The sequence below is a fragment of the Panulirus ornatus genome, chromosome 36, assembly GCF_036320965.1.
Source record: "Panulirus ornatus isolate Po-2019 chromosome 36, ASM3632096v1, whole genome shotgun sequence".
Classification (NCBI taxonomy): domain Eukaryota; kingdom Metazoa; phylum Arthropoda; class Malacostraca; order Decapoda; family Palinuridae; genus Panulirus; species Panulirus ornatus.
Window position 1 is genome coordinate 15,128,994 of NC_092259.1, and position 23,604 is coordinate 15,152,597.

Here is a 23,604-nt window from a genome sequence, read left to right on the forward strand (position 1 = left end):
AGATAACGTCCTCGCCTTCCACCCATTCTTCAATGTTCCCAGAACCTTCACCTCCTCCCCCACCCTGTGACTCACTTCTGCTTCCGTGGTTCCATCCACTGCCAAATCCACTCCCAGATATCTAAAACACTTCACTTCCTCCAGTTTTTCTCCATTCAAATTTACTTCCCAATTGACTTGTCCCTCAACCCTGCTGAACCTAATAACCTTGCTCTTATTCACATTTACTCTCAGCTTTCTTCTTTCACACACTTTACCAAACTCAGTCACCAACTTCTGCAGTTTCTCACCCGAATCGGCCACCAACGCTGTATCATCAGCGAACAACTGACTCACTTCCCAAGCCCTCTCGTCCATAACAGACTGCATCCTTGCCCGTCTCTCCAGAACTCTTACATTCACCTCCCTAACAACCCCATCCATGAGCAAATTAAACAACCATGGAAACATCACACACCCCTGCCGCAAACTGACATTCACTGTGAACCAATCACTTTCCTCTCTTTCTACTCGTACACATGCCTTACATCCTCGATAAAAACTTTTCACTGCTTCTAACAACTTACCTCCCACACCATTTATTCTTAATACCTTCCACAGAGCATCTCTATCTAGTCTATCATATGCCTTCTCCAGATCCATAAATGCTACATACAAATCCATCTTTTTTCTAAGTATTTCTCACATACATTCTTCAAAGCACACATCCACACATCCTCTACCACTTCTGAAACCACACTGCTCTTCCCCAGTTTGATGCTCTGTACATGCCTTGACCCTTTCAATCAATACCCTCCCATATAATTTCCCAGGAATACTCAACAAACTTATACCTCTGTAATTTGAACACTCACCTTTATCCCCTTTGCATTTGTACAATGGCACTAAGCATGCATTCTGCCAATCCTCAGGCACTTCACCATGAACCATAAAAAAAAAAGAGGGCAAATGAGAGTTGGAGTGAGAGAGTATCATTAAATTTTAGGGAGAATAAAAAGATGTTTTGGAAGGAGGTAAATAAAGTGTGTAAGACAAGAGAACAAATGGGAACATCGGTGAAGGGGGTAAATGGGGAGGTAATAACTAGTAGTGGTGAAGTGAGAGAGAGATGGAGTGAATATTTTGAAGGTTTGTTGACTGTGTTTGATGATAGAGTGGCAGTATAGGGTCTTTTGGTCGAGGAGGTGTGCGAAGTGAGAGGGTCAGGGAGAATGATTTGGTAAACAGAGGAGAGGTAGTAAAAGCTTTGCGGAAGATGAAAGCCGGCAAGGCGATGATTTTGGATGGTATTGCAGTGGAACTTATTAAAAAAAGGGGGTGACTGTGTTGCTGACTGGTTGTTGAGGATATTCAATGTATTTATGGTTCATGGTGAAGTGCCTGAGGATTGGCAGAATGCAAGCATAGTGCCATTGTACAAAGGCAAAGGGGATAAAGGTGAGTGTTCAAATTACAGAAGTATAAGTTTGCTGAGTATTCCTGGGAAATTATATGGGAGGGTATTGACTGAGAGGGTGAAGGCATGTACAGAGCATCAGACTGGGGAAGAGCAGTGTGGTTTTAGAATTGGTAGAGGATGTGTGTATCAGGTGTTTGCTTTGAAGAATGTATGTGAGAAATACAAAAACATGGATTTGTATGCAGCATTTATGGATCTGGAGAAAGCATATGATAGAGCTGATAGAGATGCTCTGTGGAGGGTATTAAGAGTATATGGTGCAGGGGTAAGTTGCTAGAAGCAGTGAAAAGTTTATATCGAGGATGTAAAGCATGTGAACGAGTAGGAAGAGAGGAAAGTGATTGGTTCCCAGTGAATGTTGGTCTGCGGCAGGGATGCATGATGTCTCCATGGCTGTTTAATTTGTTTGTGGATGGGGATGTTAGGGAAGTGAATGCAAGAGTTTTGGAGAGAGGGGCAAGTATGCAGTCTGTTGTAGATGAGAGGGTTTGGGAAGTAAGTCAGCTGTTGTTCGCTGATGATACAGCACTGGTGGCTGATTTGGGTGAGAAACTGCAGAAGTTGGTGACTGAGTTTGGTAAAGTGTGTGAAGGAAGAAAGCTGAGAGTAAATGTGAATAAGAGCAAGGTTATTAGGTTCAGTAGGGTTGAGGGACTAGTCGACTGGGAGGTAAGTTTGAATGGAGAAAAACTGGAAGAAGTGAAGCGTTTTGGATATCTGGGAGTGGATTTTGCAGCGGATGGAACCATGGAAGCAGAAGTGGGTCACAGGATGGGAGAGGGGGCAAAGGTTCTAGGAGCATTGAAGAATGTGTGGAAGGCGAAAACGTTATCTCGGAGAGCAAAAATGGGTATGTTTGAAGTAATAGTTGTTCCAACAATGTTGTATAAGGCTGTGAGGTGTAGGCTATAGATAGGGTTGTGCGGAGGAGGGTGGATGTATTGGAAATGAGACATTTGAGGACAAAGCGAGACTGAGTGAATGAATGTGGCCTTTGTTGTCTTTTCCTAGCACTACCTTGTGCACATGTAGAGGGAGGGGGTCGTCATTTCATGTGTGGCGGGTTGGCAACGGGAATGAATAAGGGCACCAAGTAGGAATTATGTACATGTGTATATATGTATATGTCTGTGTATATAGATATATTTATACGTTGAAATGTATAGGTATGTATATGGACGTGTATGTATATATATGTGTATGTGGGTGGGTTGGGCCATTCTTTCATCTGTTTCCTTGCGCTACCTCGCTAACGCGGGAGACAACAACAAAGTACAGTATAATAATAGTAAAAAAAATATGTTTATTTATTTATTTATTTTGCTTTGTTGCCACACGTGGAATAACAACCCCCTCCCCCCTCATGTGTGAGAGGTAGCGCTAGGAAAAGACAACAAAGGCCCCATTCGTTCACACTCAGTCTCTAGCTGTCATATAATAACGCACCGAAACCACAGCTCCCTTTCCACATCCAGGCCCCACAGAACTTTCCATGGTTTACCCCAGACGCTTCACATGCCCTGGTTCAATCCATCGACAGCACGTCGACCCTGGTATACCACATCGTTCCAATTCACTCTATTCCTTGCACGCCTTTCACCCTCCTGCATGTTCAGGCCCCGATCACTCAAAATCTTTTTCACTCCATCTTTCGACCTCCAATTTGGTCTCCCACTTCTCCTCATTCCCTCCACCTCTGACACATATATCCTCTTGGTCAATCTTTCCTCATTCATTCTCTCCAAGTGACCAAACCATTTCAAAACACCCTCTTCTGCTCTCTCAACCACACTCTTTTTATTTCCACACATCTCTCTTACCCTTACATTACTTACTCGATCAAACCACCACACACCACATATTGTCCTCAAACATCTCATTTCCAGCACATCCACTGTAGCTTTTTCATATATACATGGATGGAGCGATAAAAGAGATAAAAGCTAAACTAGGCAAAAAGGGTGCAGAGATGGAGTGCAGCGGTGATATATGGTGGCAAGCCTTTTTGTGGATGATACTGTGTTGTGTGCGGAGAGTTAAGACGAGTTGCAGAAGGCTGTAATTGTGTTTTATAATGTGTGTAAGTAGAGGAGACTGAAGGTAAATGCAAGTAAAATTAATGGTGTTTGAAAGGAAATGGAGGGAAAGTATAGATTTTGTAAAACCATGTAGAGTGAAAGAAGAAAGTGCACTAAATTGTGCTGTGGATATGAGGGTGAAAGACTAGAAGAAGTGAGGTAATTTAAGTATCTGGGAGCTGTCTAGGGTAAGTGTGAAGAGAGCTGAGGAAGAGAGCAGTACAGGGTAGAAGAGTCATTGGGTCCTTTTAATAGAATAATGAAGGGTAGAGGTGTAAGTATGGATGTGAAGAGAGGATTAAGGGACAACATAGTCCTTCCAACCCTGACCTAAGCAGCCGAAACATGGACTTGGAGTGAGGCACAAAGGTCAAGAATCCAGGTTGTGGAAATGAGCTATTTGAGAAAAGCATGTGGTGTGACTGGATGGAATGAAGAAAGAAATGAAAGGGGGTATGAGAGATGTGGTATGGCAAGGAATGCAATGGGAATGAATTGTAGACTGGTAGAATGGATGAAATGTAATACTTAGAGGTGATTTGGGCATGTGGAAAGAATGCATTTTACAAGGAGAGTGTATGATAGTACAACTGAAGGGGTCAGTGTGAGTGGAAGACCACATGTGACATGGGCAAATAGGGTGTTGGAATACTGGAGGGAGAGAAACAGAGGAAGAATACGTGGAATGGTGTATGCATGGGAGGCATGTAAGGACAGAGGTAAGAGGAGACTCTTTTGCTGTGGCCACCCCTTGATGGGAGTTCCCAGAGGGAATGGGCATCAGAGATATAGATGGACAGATGGATACTGTTCATTTACATATTCTTATTTTTTCATAATTTTTCTCATAGATGATATATACCTACACACTAGTATACAATGTTTCAGTCAATAAAATGAGCTGATAATACTCACGTACTTAGAATATGCAAACATGAACAAAGCTGGAACCAAAGTGAGCCTAATGTTGCTTATACTTTCTAATGCATTAACAGTAAAATATAAACAAAACTTAGCTATTGAAAAACAAAACAGGTAATTAAACCTCAAAAGACTATTTTTGGAACAGATTCTGCAGTTTGTTTTCATTCTGAATCTCATGTAATTCTGAGAATATATATCTCAAGAAATATTTCTGCTGTATGAACTTTTGTGGTCTGTACCTTGAGATATGAATTATATACAAGATCAATTCCAATAAAAATAAAATAACCTACTTGAAACCAACACAGTAAGAGTACTTTGGAAATCACTGTATGCATGGTTTTCATTATAATCCCTATAGAATTCAAAGTTATCCCTGGGGATAGGGGAGAAAGAATACTTCCCATTTATTCCCTGGGTGTTGTAGAAGGCGACTAAAAGGGGAGGGAGCGGGTGGCTGAAAATCCTCCCCCCTCTCGTTATTTTTTTTTTTTTTTCTAATTTTCCAAAAGAAGGAACAGAGAAGGGGGCCAGGTGAGGATATCCCCTCTACGGCCCAGTCCTCTGTTCTTAATGCTACCTCATTAATGCGAGAAATGGTGAATAGTATGAAAAAGAATTCAAAGTATATGCCAATTCAAATGCAATTTTTCTGCAATATAAACATAAGTAGATGGTTGCCAGTATCTCCTTAAATCTCACTCAAATCTTTTCAGTATCAAACAAACTTATCATAATAAGATAAAGCAGTAAGTTACAAAACACATGCTTGTTTTAATTTCTTACCATGGGTTATCATTTTGGAATGTAGGTGAATTACTAAATAGCAAGAATTTGACAACATAAGGTATTATGACATTTACAATGTCAAAAAAGTAAGTGGAAAAGATGAGAAAAATATACTATACAGAAACTGCATGAGTGGTAATGGCATATGAGGAACCTCATCAAGTATTCAATAAATTGGTTAATGAAATGTTTCCTCACCTGTTAGACAATCAATTCTCCTTCGTGCAACAGTCCGAAGGAAAGTGTAAAATTCATGGTAGTCCATGCCATGAGTGGCACGTAATAACAGTTGACACTGCCCAACCCAGTCATCCATCTCATTACAATCCCGAATGGCGTATTCAACCTGACAAAAGTTTTGCATTAATTAAGACTCTAAAATTCTTTCCTTATAAATACGCTAGCTTAACCAGGACTTTCTTTTAAAATATTTTGTGGGTGAGTTTCATGATTCTATGAATCCTTCACCCTTACAGCTTTGATGGAAGAAAAAAACACTGTGTGGTCTTCAAACAATAAAGATATTTCCATTTAAATCCTTATCATTTCTTCATATCAAGAGCATATTTTCAGCCATGTTCACCTGTTGGTCATGGAAACAGTTGTTCCTTCTAGTCCATTCATCTTATTCTCTGTTGATCCTGTGCCTACAAATGTACTTTGTGGGCAAGATATTCTCAAATATTCCCCCCTTCCCCCAAATATCAAAGTAGTTATTACAATTAATGAGAACATAATTTTCTGAATAAAATGTTATAGAACTCAACCTGGAAAGAGACTGTTTATATCTGCTAAGCAATCTTTCATTTATGTAAATTTACTTCCAGCTGCATTAGGTTCTGCAGGACTAGTTTCAGGCATATTTAGTGAGATTTGTGGTATTTCCATATGTATTTTTGTCACAAACAAATGAATACTAGCAGTTTTCATCATTTATATCTTTTATAATGTAAGGTGACACAGTTGTAATATCAGTCCCTTAGATGCCTTTTGCCATTAGGTTTCCATTAAAAGAAGTAAGGTTCAACATGAACCATCCTACCTACTTTAAATAGAGGACAGGATTTTAACACATAAATGAATAACACCCTCATCTCACTACATCTTTCTAGTGTTGTTCACCTGTTTTTGTATCTCATTTTTTAAATTTGAAACATTATGTGGGTCTATCTTTTTGGTTTTCCTGTCATATTTGTATAGTCAATTGGGAGGTAAGTTTGAATGGAGAAAAACTGGAGGAAGTAAAGTGTTTTAGATATCTGGGAGTGGATCTGGCAGCGGATGGAACCATGGAAGCGGAAGTGGATCATAGGGTGGGGGAGGGGGCGAAAATTCTGGGAGCCTTGAAGAATGTGTGGAAGTCGAGAACATTATCTTGGAAAGCAAAAATGGGTATGTTTGAAGAAATAGTGGTTCCAACAATGTTGTATGGTTGCGAGGCGTGGGCTATGGATAGAGTTGTGCGCAGGAGGATGGATGTGCTGGAAATGAGATGTTTGAGGACAATGTGTGGTGTGAGGTGGTTTGATCGAGTAAGTAACGCAAGGGTAAGAGAGATGTGTGGAAATAAAAAGAGCGTGGTTGAGAGAGCAGAAGAGGGTGTTTTGAAATGGTTTGGGCACATGGAGAGAATGAGTGAGGAAAGATTGACCAAGAGGATATATGTGTCGGAGGTGGAGGGAACGAGGAGAAGTGGGAGACCAAATTGGAGGTGGAAAGATGGAGTGAAAAAGATTTTGTGTGATCGGGGCCAGAACATGCAGGAGGGTGAAAGGAGGGCAAGGAATAGAGTGAACTGGATCGATGTGGTATACCGGGGTTGACGTGCTGTCAGTGGATTGAATCAAGGGCATGTGAAGCGTCTGGGGTAAACCATGGAAAGCTGTGTAGGTATGTATATTTGCGTGTGTGGACGTATGTATATACATGTGTATGGGGGTGGGTTGGGCCATTTCTTTCGTCTGTTTCCTTGCACTACCTCGCAAACGTGGGAGACAGCGACAAAAAAAAAAAAAAAGAAAAAAAAAAATTTGTATAGATTGCATCCTAATGCTACAAAAGCTGGTGCTCTTCTGGAAGAGAGGTATATTTACTAGTTCAGAGTATTCTTTAAGACAACAGTACCAAATGCTTAAACATGATTCTCAGCCAGATACTTTGCTAAGTCTTGTGCACAAGTATTTACCACAAACCTTGTTTAAGAGCAAGTCACAAGTTATTCATAAATGATTTGTCTAAAATTAAAATAAAAATACCTGGTTAAGGGACTCCACCAAGAAGTTCCATGCTATATGGATGTTGGCACCATTTAACCAGTTGTGGTTTATGGAGATTGTGTCCTCCTAGAAAAAACACAGCCATGAATTATCTAAGAAACTAAAACACAAATTGTACTGCTAAAGCAATTAATAAGAAAGTATAGTATGCTAATGAAATATATGCTAAAAGAGCAAGGCCAGATGTTATCTGAACAAGATAATATACATAATGGTTAGAAAAGGACATTCAAAATGCTATAGCAGAAATATTAATATATATGGTGATGTGCATTTAGTAAAGTTGAGATCAGTTAATGTAAATTACTGCTGAGCTTTTCAAACTGTTCCACAAAGAGTTTTCTATCATGTTTACAGACACATACATACATGAAGTTATGAGAATGGAACAAAGCAAAAGAAGACCTCAATATGATTAATATTTAGGAGGAAATAAGTTTTAGGAGTCTTTGTGTGAGTGCTTGGGAAGTGACATCATCCCTACATGTCATTTGGAGGATGGTGAATATATTTTATCCCTGGGGATAGAGGAGAAAGAATACTTCCCACATATTTCCTGCATGTAAAAGGCAACTAAAAGGGGAGGGAGTGGTAAGGGCTGGAAATCCTCCCCTCCAGTTTTGACTTTTACAAAAGAAGGAACAAAGAAGGGGGCCAAGTGAGGATTTTCCCTCTTAGGTTCAGTCCCTTGTTTTTAGAGCTACCTCAATAACAGGGCAAATGGTGAATATACATGAAAATTATTTTATTTTGCTTTATCGCTGTCTCCCGCTTTAGCGAGGGAGCGCAAGGAAACAAACGAAAGAATGGCCCAACCCACCCACATACACATGTTTTAACATACACGTCCACACACGCAAATATACATACTTATACATCTCAACGTATACATATTTATACACACACAGACATATACATATATACACATGCACATAATTCATAGTCTGCCTTTATTCATTCCCATCACCACCTCGCCACACATGTAATAACAACCCCCTCCCCCCTCATGTGTGCAAGGTAGCGCTAGGAAAAGACAACAAAGGCCCCATTTGTTCACACTCAGTCTCTAGCTGTCATGTAATAATGCACCGAAACCACAGCTCCCTTTCCACATCCAGGCCCCACAGAACTTTCCATGGTTTACCCAGACGCTTCACATGCCCTAGTTCAATCCATTGATAGCACGTCGGCCCCGGTATACCACATTGTTCCAATTCACTCTACTCCTTGCATGCCTTTCACCTTCCTGCATGTTCAGGCCCCGATCACTCAAAATCTTTTTCACTCCATCTTTCCACCTCCAGTTTGGTCTCCCACTTCTCCTCATTCCCTCCACCTCTGACACATATATCCTCTTGGTCAATCTTTCCTCACTCATTCTCTCCATGTGACCAAACCATTTCAAAACACCCTCTTCTGCTCTCTCAACCACACTCTTTTTATTACCACACATCTCTCTTACCCTATTATTACTTACTCGATCAGACCACCTCACATCACATATTGTCCTCAAACATCTCATTTCCAGCACATCCACCCTGCTGCGCACAACTCTATCCATAGCCCATACCTCGCAAACATACAACATTGTTGGAACCACTATTCCTTCAAACATACCCATTTTTGCTTTCCGAGATAATGTTCTCGACTTCCACACATTCTTCAATGCTCCCAGAACTTTCGCCCCCTCCCCCACCCTATGATTCACTCCCGCTTCCATGGTTCCATCCGCTGCCAAATCAACTCCCAGATATCTAAAACACTTCACTTCCTCCAGTTTTTCTCCATTCAAACTTACCTCCCAATTGACTTGACCCTCAACCCTACAGTACCTAATAACCTTGCTCTTATTCACATTTACTCTCAGCTTTCTTGTTTCACACACTTTACTAAACTCAGTCACCAGCTTCTGCAGTTTCTCACACGAATCAGCCACCAGTGCTGTATCATTAGCAAACAACAACTGACTCACTTCCCATGCTCTCTCATCCCCAACAGACTTCATACTTGCCCCTCTTTCCAAAACTCTTGCATTCATCTCCCTAACCACCCCATCCATAAACAAATTAAACAACCATGGAGACATCACACACCCCTGCCGCAAACCTACATTCACTGAGAACCAATCACTTTCCTCTCTTCCTACACGTACACATGCCTTACATCCTCGATAAAAACTTTTCACTGCTTCTAACAACTTGCCTCCCACACCATATATTATTAATACCTTCCACAGAGCATCTCTATCAACTCTATCATATGCCTTCTCCAGATCCATAAATGCTACATACAAATCCATTTGCTTTTCTAAGTATTTCTCACATACATTCTTCAAAGCAAATACCTGATCCACACATCCTCTACCACTTCTGAAACCACACTGCTCTTCCCCAATCTGATGCTCTGTACATGCCTTCACCCTCTCAATCAATACCCTCCCATATAATTTACCAGGAATACTCAACAAACTTATACCTCTGTAATTTGAGCACTCACTCTTATCCCCTTTGCCTTTGTACAATGGCACTATGCACGCATTCCGCCAATCCTCAGGCACACCATGAATCATACATACATTAAATGATCTTACCAACCAGTCAAGAATACAGTCACTCCCTTTTTAAATAAATTCTACTGCAATACCATCCAAACCCACTGCCTTGCCGGCTTTCATCTTTCGCGAAGCTTTTACTACCTCTTCTCTGTTTACCAAATCATTTTCCCTAACCCTCTCACTTTGCACACCACCTTGACCAAAACACCCTATATCTGCCACTCTATCATCAAACACATTCAACAAACCTTGAAAATACTCACTCCATCTCCTTCTCACATCACCACTACTTGTTATCACCTCCCCATTAGCCCCCTTCACTGAAGTTCTCATTTGCTCCCTTGTCTTACGCACCTTATTTACTTCCTTCCAAAACATCTTTTTATTCTCCCTAAAATTTAATGATACCCTCTCACCCCAATTCTCATTTGCCCTCTTTTTCACCTCTTGCACCTTTCTCTTGACCTCCTGCCTCTTTCTTTTATACATCTCCCACTCATTTGCATTTTTTCTCTGCAAAAATTGTCCAAATGCCTCTCTCTTCTCTTTCACTAATAATCTTACTTCTTCATCCCACCACTCACTACCCTTTCTAATCAACCCACCTCCCACGCTTCTCATGCCACAAGCATCTTTTGCGCAATCCATCACTGATTCCCTAAATACATCCCATTCCTACCCCACTCCCCTTACCTCCTTTGTTCTCACCTTTTTCCATTCTGTACTCAGTCTCTCCTGGTACTTCCTCACACAAGTCTCCTTCCCAAGCTCACTTACTCTCACCACTCTCTTCACTCCAACATTCTCTCTTCTTTTCTGAAAACCCCTACAAATCTTCACCTTCGCCTCCACAAGATAATGATCAGACATCCCACCAGTTGCAACTCTCAGCACATTAACATCCAAAAGTCTCTCTTTCGCGCGCCTATCAATTAACACGTAATCCAGTAACGCTCTCTGGCCATCTCTCCTACTTACATACGTATACTTATGTATATCTTGCTTTTTAAACCAGGTATTCCCAATCACCCGTCCTTTTTCAGCACAAAAATCTACAAGCTCTTCACCATTTCCATTTACAAGACTAAACACCCCATGTATACCAATTATTCCCTCAACTGCCACATTACTCACCTTTGCATTCAAATCACCCATCGTGCATCAAAACCACTAACACACTCATTCAGCTGCTCCCAAAACACTTGCCTCTCATGATCTTTCTTCTCATGCCCAGGTGCATATGCACCAATAATCACCCATCTCTCTCCATCAACTTTCAGTTTTACCCATATCAGTATAGAATTTACTTTCTTACACTCTTTCACATACTCCCACAACTCCTGTTTCTGGAGTAGTGCTACTCCTTCCCTTGCTCTTGTCCTCTCACTAACTCCTGACTTTACTCCCAAGACATTCCCAAACCACTCTTCCCCTTTACCCATGAGCTTCGTTTCACTCAAAGCCAAAACATCCAGGTTCCTTTCCTCAAACATACTACCTTTCTCTCCTTTTTTCTCATCTTGGTTACATCCACACACATGTAGACACCCCAATCTGAGCCTTCGAGGAGGATGAGCACTCCCCGCGTGACTCCTTCTGTTTCCCCTTTTAGAAAGTTAAAATACAAGGAGGGGAGGGTTTCTGGCCCCCGCTCCCATCCCCTTTAGTCGCCTTCTAGGACACGTGAGGAATGTGTGGGAAGTATTCTTTCTCCCCTATCCCCAAGGTGGTGAGAGTAAATGAGCTTGGGAAGGAGACTTGTGTGAGGAAGTACCAGGAGAGACTGAGTACAGAATGGAAAAAGGTGAGAACAATGGAAGTAAGGGGAGTGGGGGAGGAATGGGATGTATTTAGGGAATCAGTGATGGATTGCGCAAAAGATGCTTGTGGCATGAGAAGAGTGGGAGGTGGGTTAATTAGAAAGGGTAGTGAGTGGTGGGATGAAGAAGTAAGATTATTAGTGAAAGAGAAGAGAGAGGCATTTGGACGAATTTTGCAGGGAAAAAATGCAATTGAGTGGGAGATGTATAAAAGAAAGAGACAGGAGGTCAAGAGAAAGGTGCAAGAGGTGAAAAAGAGGGCAAATGAGAGTTGGGGTGAGAGAGTATCATTAAATTTTAGGGAGAATAAAAAGATGTCTCCATGGTTGTTTAATTTGTTTATGGATGGGGTTGTTAGGGAGGTGAATGCAAGAGTTTTGGAAAGAGGGGCAAGTATGAAGTCTGTTGGGGATGAGAGAGCTTGGGAAGTGAGTCAGTTGTTGTTCGCTGATGATACAGCGCTGGTGGTTGATTCATGTGAGAAACTGCAGAAGCTGGTGACTGAGTTTGGTAAAGTGTGTGAAAGAAGAAAGTTAAGAGTAAATGTGAATAAGAGCAAGGTTATTAGGTACAGTAAGGTTGAGGGTCAATTCAATTGGGAGGTGAGTTTGAATGGAGAAAAACTGGAGGAAGTGAAGTGTTTTAGATATCTGGGAGTGGATCTGGCAGCGGATGGAACCATGGAAGCGGAAGTGGATCATAGGGTGGGGGAGGGGGCGAAAATTCTGGGAGCCTTGAAGAATGTGTGGAAGTCGAGAACATTATCTCGGAAAGCAAAAATGGGTATGTTTGAAGGAATAGTGGTTCCAACAATGTTGTATGGTTGCGAGGCGTGGACTGTGGATAGAGTTGTGCGCAGGAGGATGGATGTGCTGGAAATGAGATGTTTGAGGACAATGTGTGGTGTGAGGTGGTTTGATCGAGTAAGTAACGTAAGGGTAAGAGAGATGTGTGGAAATAAAAAGAGTGTGGTTGAGAGAGCAGAAGAGGGTGTTTTGAAATGGTTTGGTCACATGGAGAGAATGAGTGAGGAAAGATTGACCAAGAGGATATATGTGTCGGAAGTGGAGGGAACGAGGAGAAGAGGGAGACCAAATTGGAGGTGGAAAGATGGAGTGAAAAAGATTTTGTGTGATCGGGGCCTGAACATGCAGGAGGGTGAAAGGAGGGCAAAGAATAGAGTGAATTGGAGCGATGTGGTATACCGGGGTTGACGTGCGGTCAGTGGATTGAATCAAGGCATGTGTATGGGAGTGGGTTGGGCCATTTCTTTTGTCTGTTTCCTTGCGCTAAATCGCAACGCGTGAGACAAAAAAAAAAAAAAAAAAAAAAAAAAAAAAAAAAAGATGTTCTGGAAGGAGGTAAATAAAGTGCGTAAGACAAGGGAGCAAATGGGAACTTCAGTGAAGGGCGCAAATGGGGAGGTGATAACAAGTAGTGATGATGTGAGAAGGAGATGGAGTGAGTATTTTGAAGGTTTGTTGAATGTGTTTGATGATAGAGTGGCAGATATAGGGTGTTTTGGTCGAGGTGGTGTGCAAAGTGAGAGGGTTAGGGAAAATGATTTGGTAAACAGAGAAGAGGTAGTAAAAGCTTTGCGGAAGATGAAAGCCGGCAAGGCAGCAGGTTTGGATGGTATTGCAGTGGAATTTATTAAAAAAGGGGGTGACTGTATTATTGACTGGTTGGTAAGGTTATTTAATATATGTATGACTCATGGTGAGGTGCCTGAGGATTGGCGGAATGCGTGCATAGTGCCATTGTACAAAGGCAAAGGGGATAAGAGTGAGTGCTCAAATTACAGAGGTATAAGTTTGTTGAGTATTCCTGGTAAATTATATGGGAGGGTATTGATTGAGAAGGTGAAGGCATGTACAGAGCATCAGATTGGGGAAGAGCAGTGTGGTTTCAGAAGTGGTAGAGGATGTGTGGATCAGGTGTTTGCTTTGAAGAATGTATATGAGAAATACTTAGAAAAGCAAATGGATTTGTATGTAGCATTTATGGATCTGGAGAAGGCATATGATAGAGTAGAAAATCAAATGGATTTGTATGTAGCATTTATGGATCTGGAGAAGGCATATGATAGAGTTGATAGAGATGCTCTGTGGAAGGTATTAAGAATATATGGTGTGGGAGGCAAGTTGTTAGAAGCAGTGAAAAGTTTTTATTGAGGATGTAAGGCATGTGTACGTGTAGGAAGAGAGGAAAGTGATTGGTTCTCAGTGAATGTAGGTTTGCGGCAGGAGTGTGTGATGTCTCCATGGTTGTTTAATTTGTTTATGGATGGGGTTGTTAGGGAGGTGAATGCAAGAGTTTTGGAAAGAGGGGCAAGTATGAAGTCTGTTGGGGATGAGAGAGCTTGGGAAGTGAGTCAGTTGTTGTTCGCTGATGATACAGTGCTGGTGGCTGATTCGAAAGTTAAGAGTAAATGTGAATAAGAGCAAGGTTATTAGGTACAGTAGGGCTGAGGGTCAAGTCAATTGGGAGGTAAGTTTGAATGGAGAAAAACTGGAGGAAGTAAAGTGTTTTAGATATCTGGGAGTGGATCTGGCAGCGGATGGAACCATGGAAGCGGAAGTGGATCATAGGGTGGGGGAGGGGGCGAAAATTCTGGGAGCCTTGAAGAATGTGTGGAAGTCAAGAAAATTATCTCGGAAAGCAAAAATGGGTATGTTTGAAGGATTAGTGGTTCCAACAATGTTGTATGGTTGTGAGGCGTGGGCTATGGATAGAGTTGTGCGCAGGAGGATGGATGTGCTGGAAATGAGATGTTTGAGGACAATGTGTGGTGTGAGGTGGTTTGATCGAGTAAGTAACGTAAGGGTAAGAGAGATGTGTGGAAATAAAAAGAGCGTGGTTGAGAGAGCAGAAGAGGGTGTTTTGAAATGGTTTGGGCACATGGAGAGAATGAGTGAGGAAAGATTGACCAAGAGGATATATGTGTCGGAGGTGGAGGGAACGAGGAGAAGTGGGAGACCAAATTGGAGGTGGAAAGATGGAGTGAAAAAGATTTTGTGTGATCGGGGCCTGAACATGCAGGAGGGTGAAAGGAAGGCAAGGAATAGAGTGAATTGGATCGATGTGGTATACCGGGGTTGACGTGCTGTCAATGGATTGAATCAGGGCATGTGAAGCGTCTGGGGTAAAGCATGGAAAGCTGTGTAGGTATGTATATTTGCGTGTGTGGATGTATGTATATACATGTGTATGGGGGTGGGTTGGGCCATTTCTTTCGTCTGTTTCCTTGCGCTACCTCGCAAACGCAGGAGACAGCGACAAAGCAAAAAAAAAAAAAAGAAAAAAAAAATATATATATATATATATATATATATATATATATATATATATATATAAATATAAAGGCCCATACACATACACATATACATACATCAATATCAATGATATATTCATATATATAAACAGACTTATACATATATACACACTGTACATATTCATACTTGCTTGCCTTCACCCATTCCTGGCACTACCCCACCACACAGGAAATAGCTTTGCTACCCCCCTTTCCCGCAAGGTAATGCCAGGGAAACAGACAAAAAAGGCCACATTCATTCATAATCAGTCTCCTGCTGTCATGTGTAATGCACTGAAACCACAGCTGTGTATCCACATCCAGGCCCCACAGACCTTTCCAGGATTTGCTCCAGACACTTCACATGCCCTGATTCAGTCCATTAACAGCACATCTCCCCCGATATACCACACTGTTCCTATTCACTCTATTTCTTGCACACCTTTCACCCTCTTGTATGTTCAGGCCCTGATCACTCAATCTTTTTCACTCCATTCTTCCAACTCCAATTTGGTCTCCCGCTTCTTGTTCTCTCCACCTCTGACACATATCCTCTTTGTCAATCTTTCCTCATTCATTCTCTCCATGTGACCAGTTTATTTCAACACACCCTCTTCTGCTCTCTCAACCGCACTTTTTATTTCCACACATCTCTCTTACCCTTTCATTACTTACTCGAGCAAACCACCTCACACCACATATTGTCCCTAAACATTTCATTTCCAGTACATCCACCCTCCTCTGTACAACCTTTTCAACAGCGGTGCCTCATAACCATATAACATTGTTGGAACTACTATTCCTTCAAACATACCCATTTTTGCTCCGAGATAACGTTCTTGCCTTCCACACATTCTTCATCGCTCCCAGAACCTTCACTCCCTCCCCACCCTGTGACTCACTTCTGCTTCCATGGTTCTATCTGCTGCTAAATTTTCTCCTGGATATCTAAAACACTTCACTTCCTCCAATTTTTCTCTATTCAAACTTACATTCCAATTAATGTTTCCCTCAACCCTACTGAACCTAATAATCTTGTTCTTATTCACAATTACTCTCAGCTTTCTCCTTTCACACACTTTTCCAAACTCAGTCACCGACTTCTGCAGTTTCTCACTTGAATCAGCCACCAGTGCTCTATCACTGGCAAACAACAAATGACTCACTTCCCAGGCCCTCTCATCCCCAACAGACTGCAAATTTGCCCCTCTCCAAAACTCTTGCATTTACTTCCCTAACCATCCCAGCCATAAACAAATTAAACAACCATAGGGACATCACACACCCTTGCTGCAGACTGACATTCACTGGGAACCAATCACTCCTCTCTTCCTATAGGTACACATGCCTTACATCCTTGATAAAAGCTTTCCACAGCTTCTAGCAACTTATCTCCCACACCATATACTCTTAAGACCTTCCACAAAGCATCTCTATCTTCCCTATCATATGCCTTCTCCAGATCCATAAATGCCACATACAAATCCATCTGTTTTTCTAAGTGTTTCTCACACATTCTTCAAAGCAAACAACTAATCCACACTTCCTCTACCACTTCTGAAACCATATGTATACTTATGTATATCTCACTTTTTAAACCAGGTATTCCCAATCATCAGTATTTTATCAGCATGCACAACCACCAGCTCTTCAACATTTCCATTCATAACACTGAGTACCCCATGTACACTAATTATACCCTCAACTACCACATTACTCTCCACATTTAAATCACCCATTACTAATACCCATTCTTGTGCACCACACACTCTCTCAACTGCTCCCAAAACACTTGCCTCTCGTGATCTTTGATCTCATGACCAGGTGCATAAGCGCCCATAATCACCAATCTCTCTTCATCCACTTTCAGTTTTACCCACATCAATCTAGAATTTACTTTCTTACACTCTATCACACTCTCCCACAACTCCTGCTTCAGGAGTAGTGCTACTCCTTCCTTAGCTCTTGTCCTTTAACCAACCTCTAACTTTACTCCCAAGACTTTTCCGAACCATTCTTCCCCTTTACCCTTGAGCTTTGTTTAGCTCAGAGGCAGAACATCCAGGTTTCTTCTCTCAAACATACTACCTATCTCTCCTTTCTTCTCATCTTGGTTACATCCACACATATTTATAATCTGAGCCTTCAAGGAGGATGAGCACTCCCTGCTTGACTCCTTCTTGTTTCCCCTTTTAGAAATTGAAATACAAGAAGGGAAGGTTCCCAGCCCCTGCATTAATGGGATGGCTTTGATTAGGGCCTCAGCTGCCCATGCCATCTCAACTATCATTAAAAAAATAATATAAGGATAGGGAAATATTTAGCAAGCTGTTCATATCCTACATGTGGCCAAAACTAGAATTGCTTCTCAAATTTGGTCACAGCACCTAAAGAAGCACAAAGTGCTTATAGAGAAGGTCCAGAGTAGGACAACAATGATGGGGCCAGAATTGAGACAGTTAAATTACAAGGAAAGGCTAGAAGCCTTCAACTTGCCCACCTTGCACGAGAGAAGAGTGAGGGATGACATGATCACAACCTTTATGTTTTTAAGCCAGGTTGATAATGCAGACAGTAAACAGTTCTTTGAAAGATGTAGGGGATATCCACTAAACAAAGCAAGAAATATTAAACAAAAAATTTTAAAGTAATTTTTAATAGTGTAAGAGTGGTGCATGAATGGAATAAAATGAATGAATACATGTTTCATAAAGACAGCATACATAAAGAGGTGAAAAAAAGGGCAAATGAGAGTTGGGGTGAGAGACTATCAGTAAATTTTAGGGAGAATAAAAAGATGTTCTGGAAAGAGGTAAATAGGGTGCGTAAGACAAGGGAGCAAATGGGAACTTCAGTGAAGGGCGTAAATGGGGAGGTGATAACAAGTAGTGGTGATGTGAGAAGGAGATGGAATGAGTATTTTGAAGGTTTGTTGAATGTGTCTGATGACAGAGTGGCAGATATAGGGTGTTTTGGTCGAGGTGGTGTGCAAAGTGAGAGGGTTAGGGAAAATGATTTGGTAAACAGAGAAGAGGTAGTAAAAGCTTTGCGGAAGATGAAAGCCGGCAAGGCAGCAGGTTTGGATGGTATTGCAGTGGAATTTATTAAAAAAGGGGGTGACTGTATTGTTGACTGGTTGGTAAGGTTATTTAATGTATGTATGACTCATGGTGAGGTGCCTGAGGATTGGCGGAATGCGTGCATAGTGCCATTGTACAAAGGCAAAGGGGATAAGAGTGAGTGCTCAAATTACAGAGGTATAAGTTTGTTGAGTATTCCTGGTAAATTATATGGGAGGGTATTGATTGAGAGGGTGAAGGCATGTACAGAGCATCAGATTGGGGAAGAGCAGTGTGGTTTCAGAAGTGGTAGAGGATGTGTGGATCAGGTGTTTGCTTTGAAGAATGTATGTGAGAAATACTTAGAAAAGCAAATAGATTTGTATGTAGCATTTATGGATCTGGAGAAGGCATATGATAGAGTTGATAGAGATGCTCTGTGGAAGGTATTAAGAATATATGGTGTGGGAGGCAAGTTGTTAGAAGCAGTGAAAAGTTTTTATCGAGGATGTAAGGCATGTGTACGTGTAGGAAGAGAGGAAAGTGATTGGTTCTCAGTGAATGTAGGTTTGCGACAGGGGTGTGTGATGTCTCCATGGTTGTTTAATTTGTTTATGGATGGGGTTGTTAGGGAGGTAAATGCAAGAGTTTTGGAAAGAGGGGCAAGTATGAAGTCTGTTGGGGATGAGAGAGCTTGGGAAGTGAGTCAGTTGTTGTTCGCTGATGATACAGCGCTGGTGGCTGATTCATGTGAGAAACTGCAGAAGCTGGTGACTGAGTTTGGTAAAGTGTGTGGAAGAAGAAAGTTAAGAGTAAATGTGAATAAGAGTAAGGTTATTAGGTACAGTAGGGTTGAGGGTCAAGTCAATTGGGAGGTGAGTTTGAATGGAGAAAAACTGGAGGAAGTGAAGTGTTTTAGATATCTGGGAGTGGATCTGGCAGCGGATGGAACCATGGAAGCGGAAGTGGATCATAGGGTGGGGGAGGGGGCGAAAATTCTGGGGGCCTTGAAGAATGTGTGGAAGTCGAGAACATTATCTCGGAAAGCAAAAATGGGTATGTTTGAAGGAATAGTGGTTCCAACAATGTTGTATGGTTGCGAGGCGTGGGCTATGGATAGAGTTGTGCGCAGGAGGATGGATGTGCTGGAAATGAGATGTTTGAGGACAATGTGTGGTGTGAGGTGGTTTGATCGAGTGAGTAACGTAAGGGTAAGAGAGATGTGTGGAAATAAAAAGAGCGTGGTTGAGAGAGCAGAGGAGGGTGTTTTGAAGTGGTTTGGGCACATGGAGAGAATGAGTGAGGAAAGATTGACCAAGAGGATATATGTGTCGGAGGTGGAGGGAACGAGGAGAAGAGGGAGACCAAATTGGAGGTGGAAAGATGGAGTGAAAAAGATTTTGTGTGATCGGGGCCTGAACATGCAGGAGGGTGAAAGGAGGGCAAGGAATAGAGTGAATTGGAGCGATGTTGTATACCGGGGTTGACGTGCTGTCAGTGGATTGAATCAGGGCATGTGAAGCGTCTGGGGAAAACCATGGAAGGCTGTGTAGGTATGTATATTTGCGTGTGTGGACGTGTGTATATACATGTGTATGGGGGGGGGGGGGTTGGGCCATTCCTTTCGTTTGTTTCCTTGCGCTACCTCGCAAACGCGGGAGACAGCGACAAAGTATTAAAAAAAAAAAGAAAAAAAAAAAAAAAAAGTTTGTTGAGTATTCCTGGTAAATTATATGGGAGGGTATTGATTGAGAGGGTGAAGGCATGTACAGAGCATCAGATTGGGGAAGAGCAGTGCGGTTTCAGAAGTGGTAGAGGATGTGTGGATCAGGTGTTTGCTTTGAAGAATGTATGTGAGAAATACTTAGAAAAGCAAATGGATTTGTATGTAGCATTTATGGATCTGGAGAAGGCATATGATAGAGTTGATAGAGATGCTCTGTGGAAGGTATTAAGAATATATGGTGTGGGAGGCAAGTTGTTAGAAGCAGTGAAAAGTTTTTATCGAGGATGTAAGGCATGTGTACGTGTAGGAAGAGAGGAAAGTGATTGGTTCTCAGTGAATGTAGGTTTGCGGCAGGGGTGTGTGATGTCTCCATGGTTGTTTAATTTGTTTATGGATGGGGTTGTTAGGGAGGTAAATGCAAGAGTCCTGGAAAGAGGGGCAAGTATGAAGTCTGTTGGGGATGAGAGAGCTTGGGAAGTGAGTCAGTTGTTGTTCGCTGATGATACAGCGCTGGTGGCTGATTCATGTGAGAAACTGCAGAAGCTGGTGACTGAGTTTGGTAAAGTGTGTGGAAGAAGAAAGTTAAGAGTAAATGTGAATAAGAGCAAGGTTATTAGGTACAGTAGGGTTGAGGGTCAAGTCAATTGGGAGGTGAGTTTGAATGGAGAAAAACTGGAGGAAGTGAAGTGTTTTAGATATCTGGGAGTGGATCTGTCAGCGGATGGAACCATGGAAGCGGAAGTGGATCATAGGGTGGGGGAGGGGGCGAAAATTTTGGGAGCCTTGAAAAATGTGTGGAAGTCGAGAACATTATCTCGGAAAGCAAAAATGGGTATGTTTGAAGGAATAGTGGTTCCAACAATGTTGTATGGTTGCGAGGCGTGGGCTATGGATAGAGTTGTGCGCAGGAGGATGGATGTGCTGGAAATGAGATGTTTGAGGACAATGTGTGGTGTGAGGTGGTTTGATCGAGTGAGTAACGTAAGGGTAAGAGAGATGTGTGGAAATAAAAAGAGCGTGGTTGAGAGAGCAGAAGAGGGTGTTTTGAAATGGTTTGGGCACATGGAGAGAATGAGTGAGGAAAGATTGACCAAGAGGATATATGTGTCGGAGGTGGAGGGAACGAGGAGAAGAGGGAGACCAAATTGGAGGTGGAAAGATGGAGTGAAAAAGATTTTGTGTGATCGGGGCCTGAACATGCAGGAGGGTGAAAGGAGGGCAAGGAATAGAGTGAATTGGAGCGATGTGGTATACAGGGTTTGACGTGCTGTCAGTGGATTGAATCAAGGCATGTGAAGCGTCTGGGGTAAACCATGGAAAGCTGTGTAGGTATGTATATTTGCGTGTGTGGACGTGTGTATGTACATGTGTATGGGGGGGGGGTTGGGCCATTTCTTTCGTCTGTTTCCTTGCGCTACCTCGCAAACGCGGGAGACAGCGACAAAGTATAAAAAAAAAAAAAAAAAAAAAAAAAAACATAAATTTAAGAAGCTTCATGATAGGAGAGAATGTTCAATGGATGGGCCCTCAAGAGCATAAAACGCCCTCCCTGTACTGTATAAATAGATAATAACAAATAGGTAAGAAAATACGCACTCACAAACAAACAAAATGAGTGATGACAAATTTGAGGAAATTACAGGCAATAAACTGAAAACATACTTCAACAGAATACTTAGAAATGAGTGGGAAAGACAGATCAGTCATAATAATTGGTCTGCAAAATCAAAATGAATCCAGATAGAATAAGACTAGAACTAAATTTTATATTCACTGGAAGTTGTGGGCAAAGACTAAAGAAATTGATAAGGCAAGAAGAATAAAGATATTGTGCACAAGAGGGAAGGGATGCCAACTGAGTTATATATGATATGGAGGAAGACACCAGGGAAGTCAAGAGACAAACCTACAAACAGATTGTAAGGGAGACTAACTGTCTGCAGGTAGATATTTGAATTGCTTTCATGAATATGGTTAGGGAAATATTCAGCAAGTTGCTCATGCCCTACATAAGGCTAAAACCAGAATATGGTTCTCAAGTTTGGTTACTGCACTTAAAGATGCACAAAGAACTAACAGAAGGCAGGCAATAAAGATGGTACCAGAATTAAGAGCTGAGTTACAGGGAAAGGCTCGAGGCCTTAAATTTGCTTGATTATGTAGACAAGAAACATTTCTTTGAAAGATGCAAGGATAGAACTACTGGAGACTATAACATGAAATTTAGCAATAAATACTGGAAAACATGTAAAGAACTACTTTTTAAGTATAAAGGTATTGGATAAATGGTACAAAATTGGTTAAGTTGTGAATGTGGACTGCATATGGAAGTTTCGATTGTTGTATGAGAGTAGAACAACTGGAGACTATAACATGAAATTTAGCAATAAATACTGGAAAACATGTAAAGAACTACTTTTTAAGTATAAAGGTATTGGATAAATGGTACAAAATTAGTTAAGAAGTTGTGAATGTGGACTGCATATGGAAGTTTCAATTGTTGTATGAGGGTAGACTTTAAAGTTCAAGAGATTGGGCCCCAGGAGGGTAAGAATACCCCCCGCCCCCACACACACACAATTTTTTTTTTTTTTTTTTTTTTTTGCTTTGTCGCTGTCTCCCGCGTTTGCGAGGTAGCGCAAGGAAACAGACGAAAGAAATGGCCCAACCCTCCCCCATACACATGTATATACATACGTCCACACACGCAAATATACATACCTACACAGCCTTCCATGGCCCACCCCAGTCGCCTCACATGCCCCGATTCACTCCACTGACAGCACGTCAACCCTGGTATACCACATCGCTCCAATTCACTCTATTCCTTGCCCTCCTTTCACCCTCCTGCATGTTCAGGCCCCGATCACACAAAATCTTTTTCACTCCATCTTTCCACCTCCAATTTGGTCTCCCTCTTCTCCTCGTTCCCTCCACCTCCGACACATATATTCTCTTGGTCAATCTTTCCTCACTCATTCTCTCCATGTGCCCGAACCATCTCAAAACACCCTCTTCTGCTCTCAACCACGCTCTTTTTATTTCCACACATCTCTCTTACCCTTACGTTACTTACTCGATCAAACCACCTCACACCACACACTGTCCTCAAACATCTCATTTCCAGCACATCCATCCTCCTGCGCACAACTCTATCCATAGCCCACGCCTCGCAACCATACAACATTGTTGGAACCACTATTCCTTCAAACATACCCATTTTTGCTTTCCGAGATAATGTTCTCGACTTCCACACATTCTTCAAGGCTCCCAGAATTTTCGCCCCCTCCCCCACCCTATGATCCACTTCCGCTTCCATGGTTCCATCCGCTGCCAGATCCACTCCCAGATATCTAAAACACTTCACTTCCTCCAGTTTTTCTCCATTCAAACTCACCTCCCAATTGACTTGACCCTCAACCCTACTGTACCTAATAACCTTGCTCTTATTCACATTTACTCTTAACTTTCTTCTTTCACACACTTTATAAAGTAATTCTGAATGGTATATTTCAAAGGTACATAACAAGAGAGAGTTGGTGCAAATATCTTGAAGAAAGTTATAAAAGAGAATTCCCCTCAACAGGAACCCGAGGAAACAAAAAG

At 41.8% G+C, this 23,604-nt stretch overlaps 2 protein-coding genes across 3 annotated transcripts in view; one reads left to right on the top strand and one right to left on the bottom strand.

The window, feature by feature from the left end:
• The window catches only part of LOC139760405 (uncharacterized oxidoreductase ZK1290.5-like), a 120,014-nt gene that overhangs the window by 93,408 nt on the left and 3,002 nt on the right, over window positions 1-23,604 (top strand). The gene's annotated exons all lie outside the window — the stretch shown is intronic.
• LOC139760404 (2-oxoglutarate and iron-dependent oxygenase JMJD4-like) overlaps window positions 1-23,604 on the bottom strand; it is a 38,186-nt gene that overhangs the window by 1,887 nt on the left and 12,695 nt on the right. For both annotated transcript variants that reach the window (XM_071683556.1, XM_071683557.1), the window contains exons 6-7: window positions 7,506-7,592; window positions 5,449-5,596 (exon numbers count right to left, since the gene is read on the bottom strand). In XM_071683556.1, the coding sequence (XP_071539657.1) occupies window positions 5,449-5,596; window positions 7,506-7,592 (235 nt within the window). The remainder of the gene's footprint in view (window positions 1-5,448; window positions 5,597-7,505; window positions 7,593-23,604) is intronic.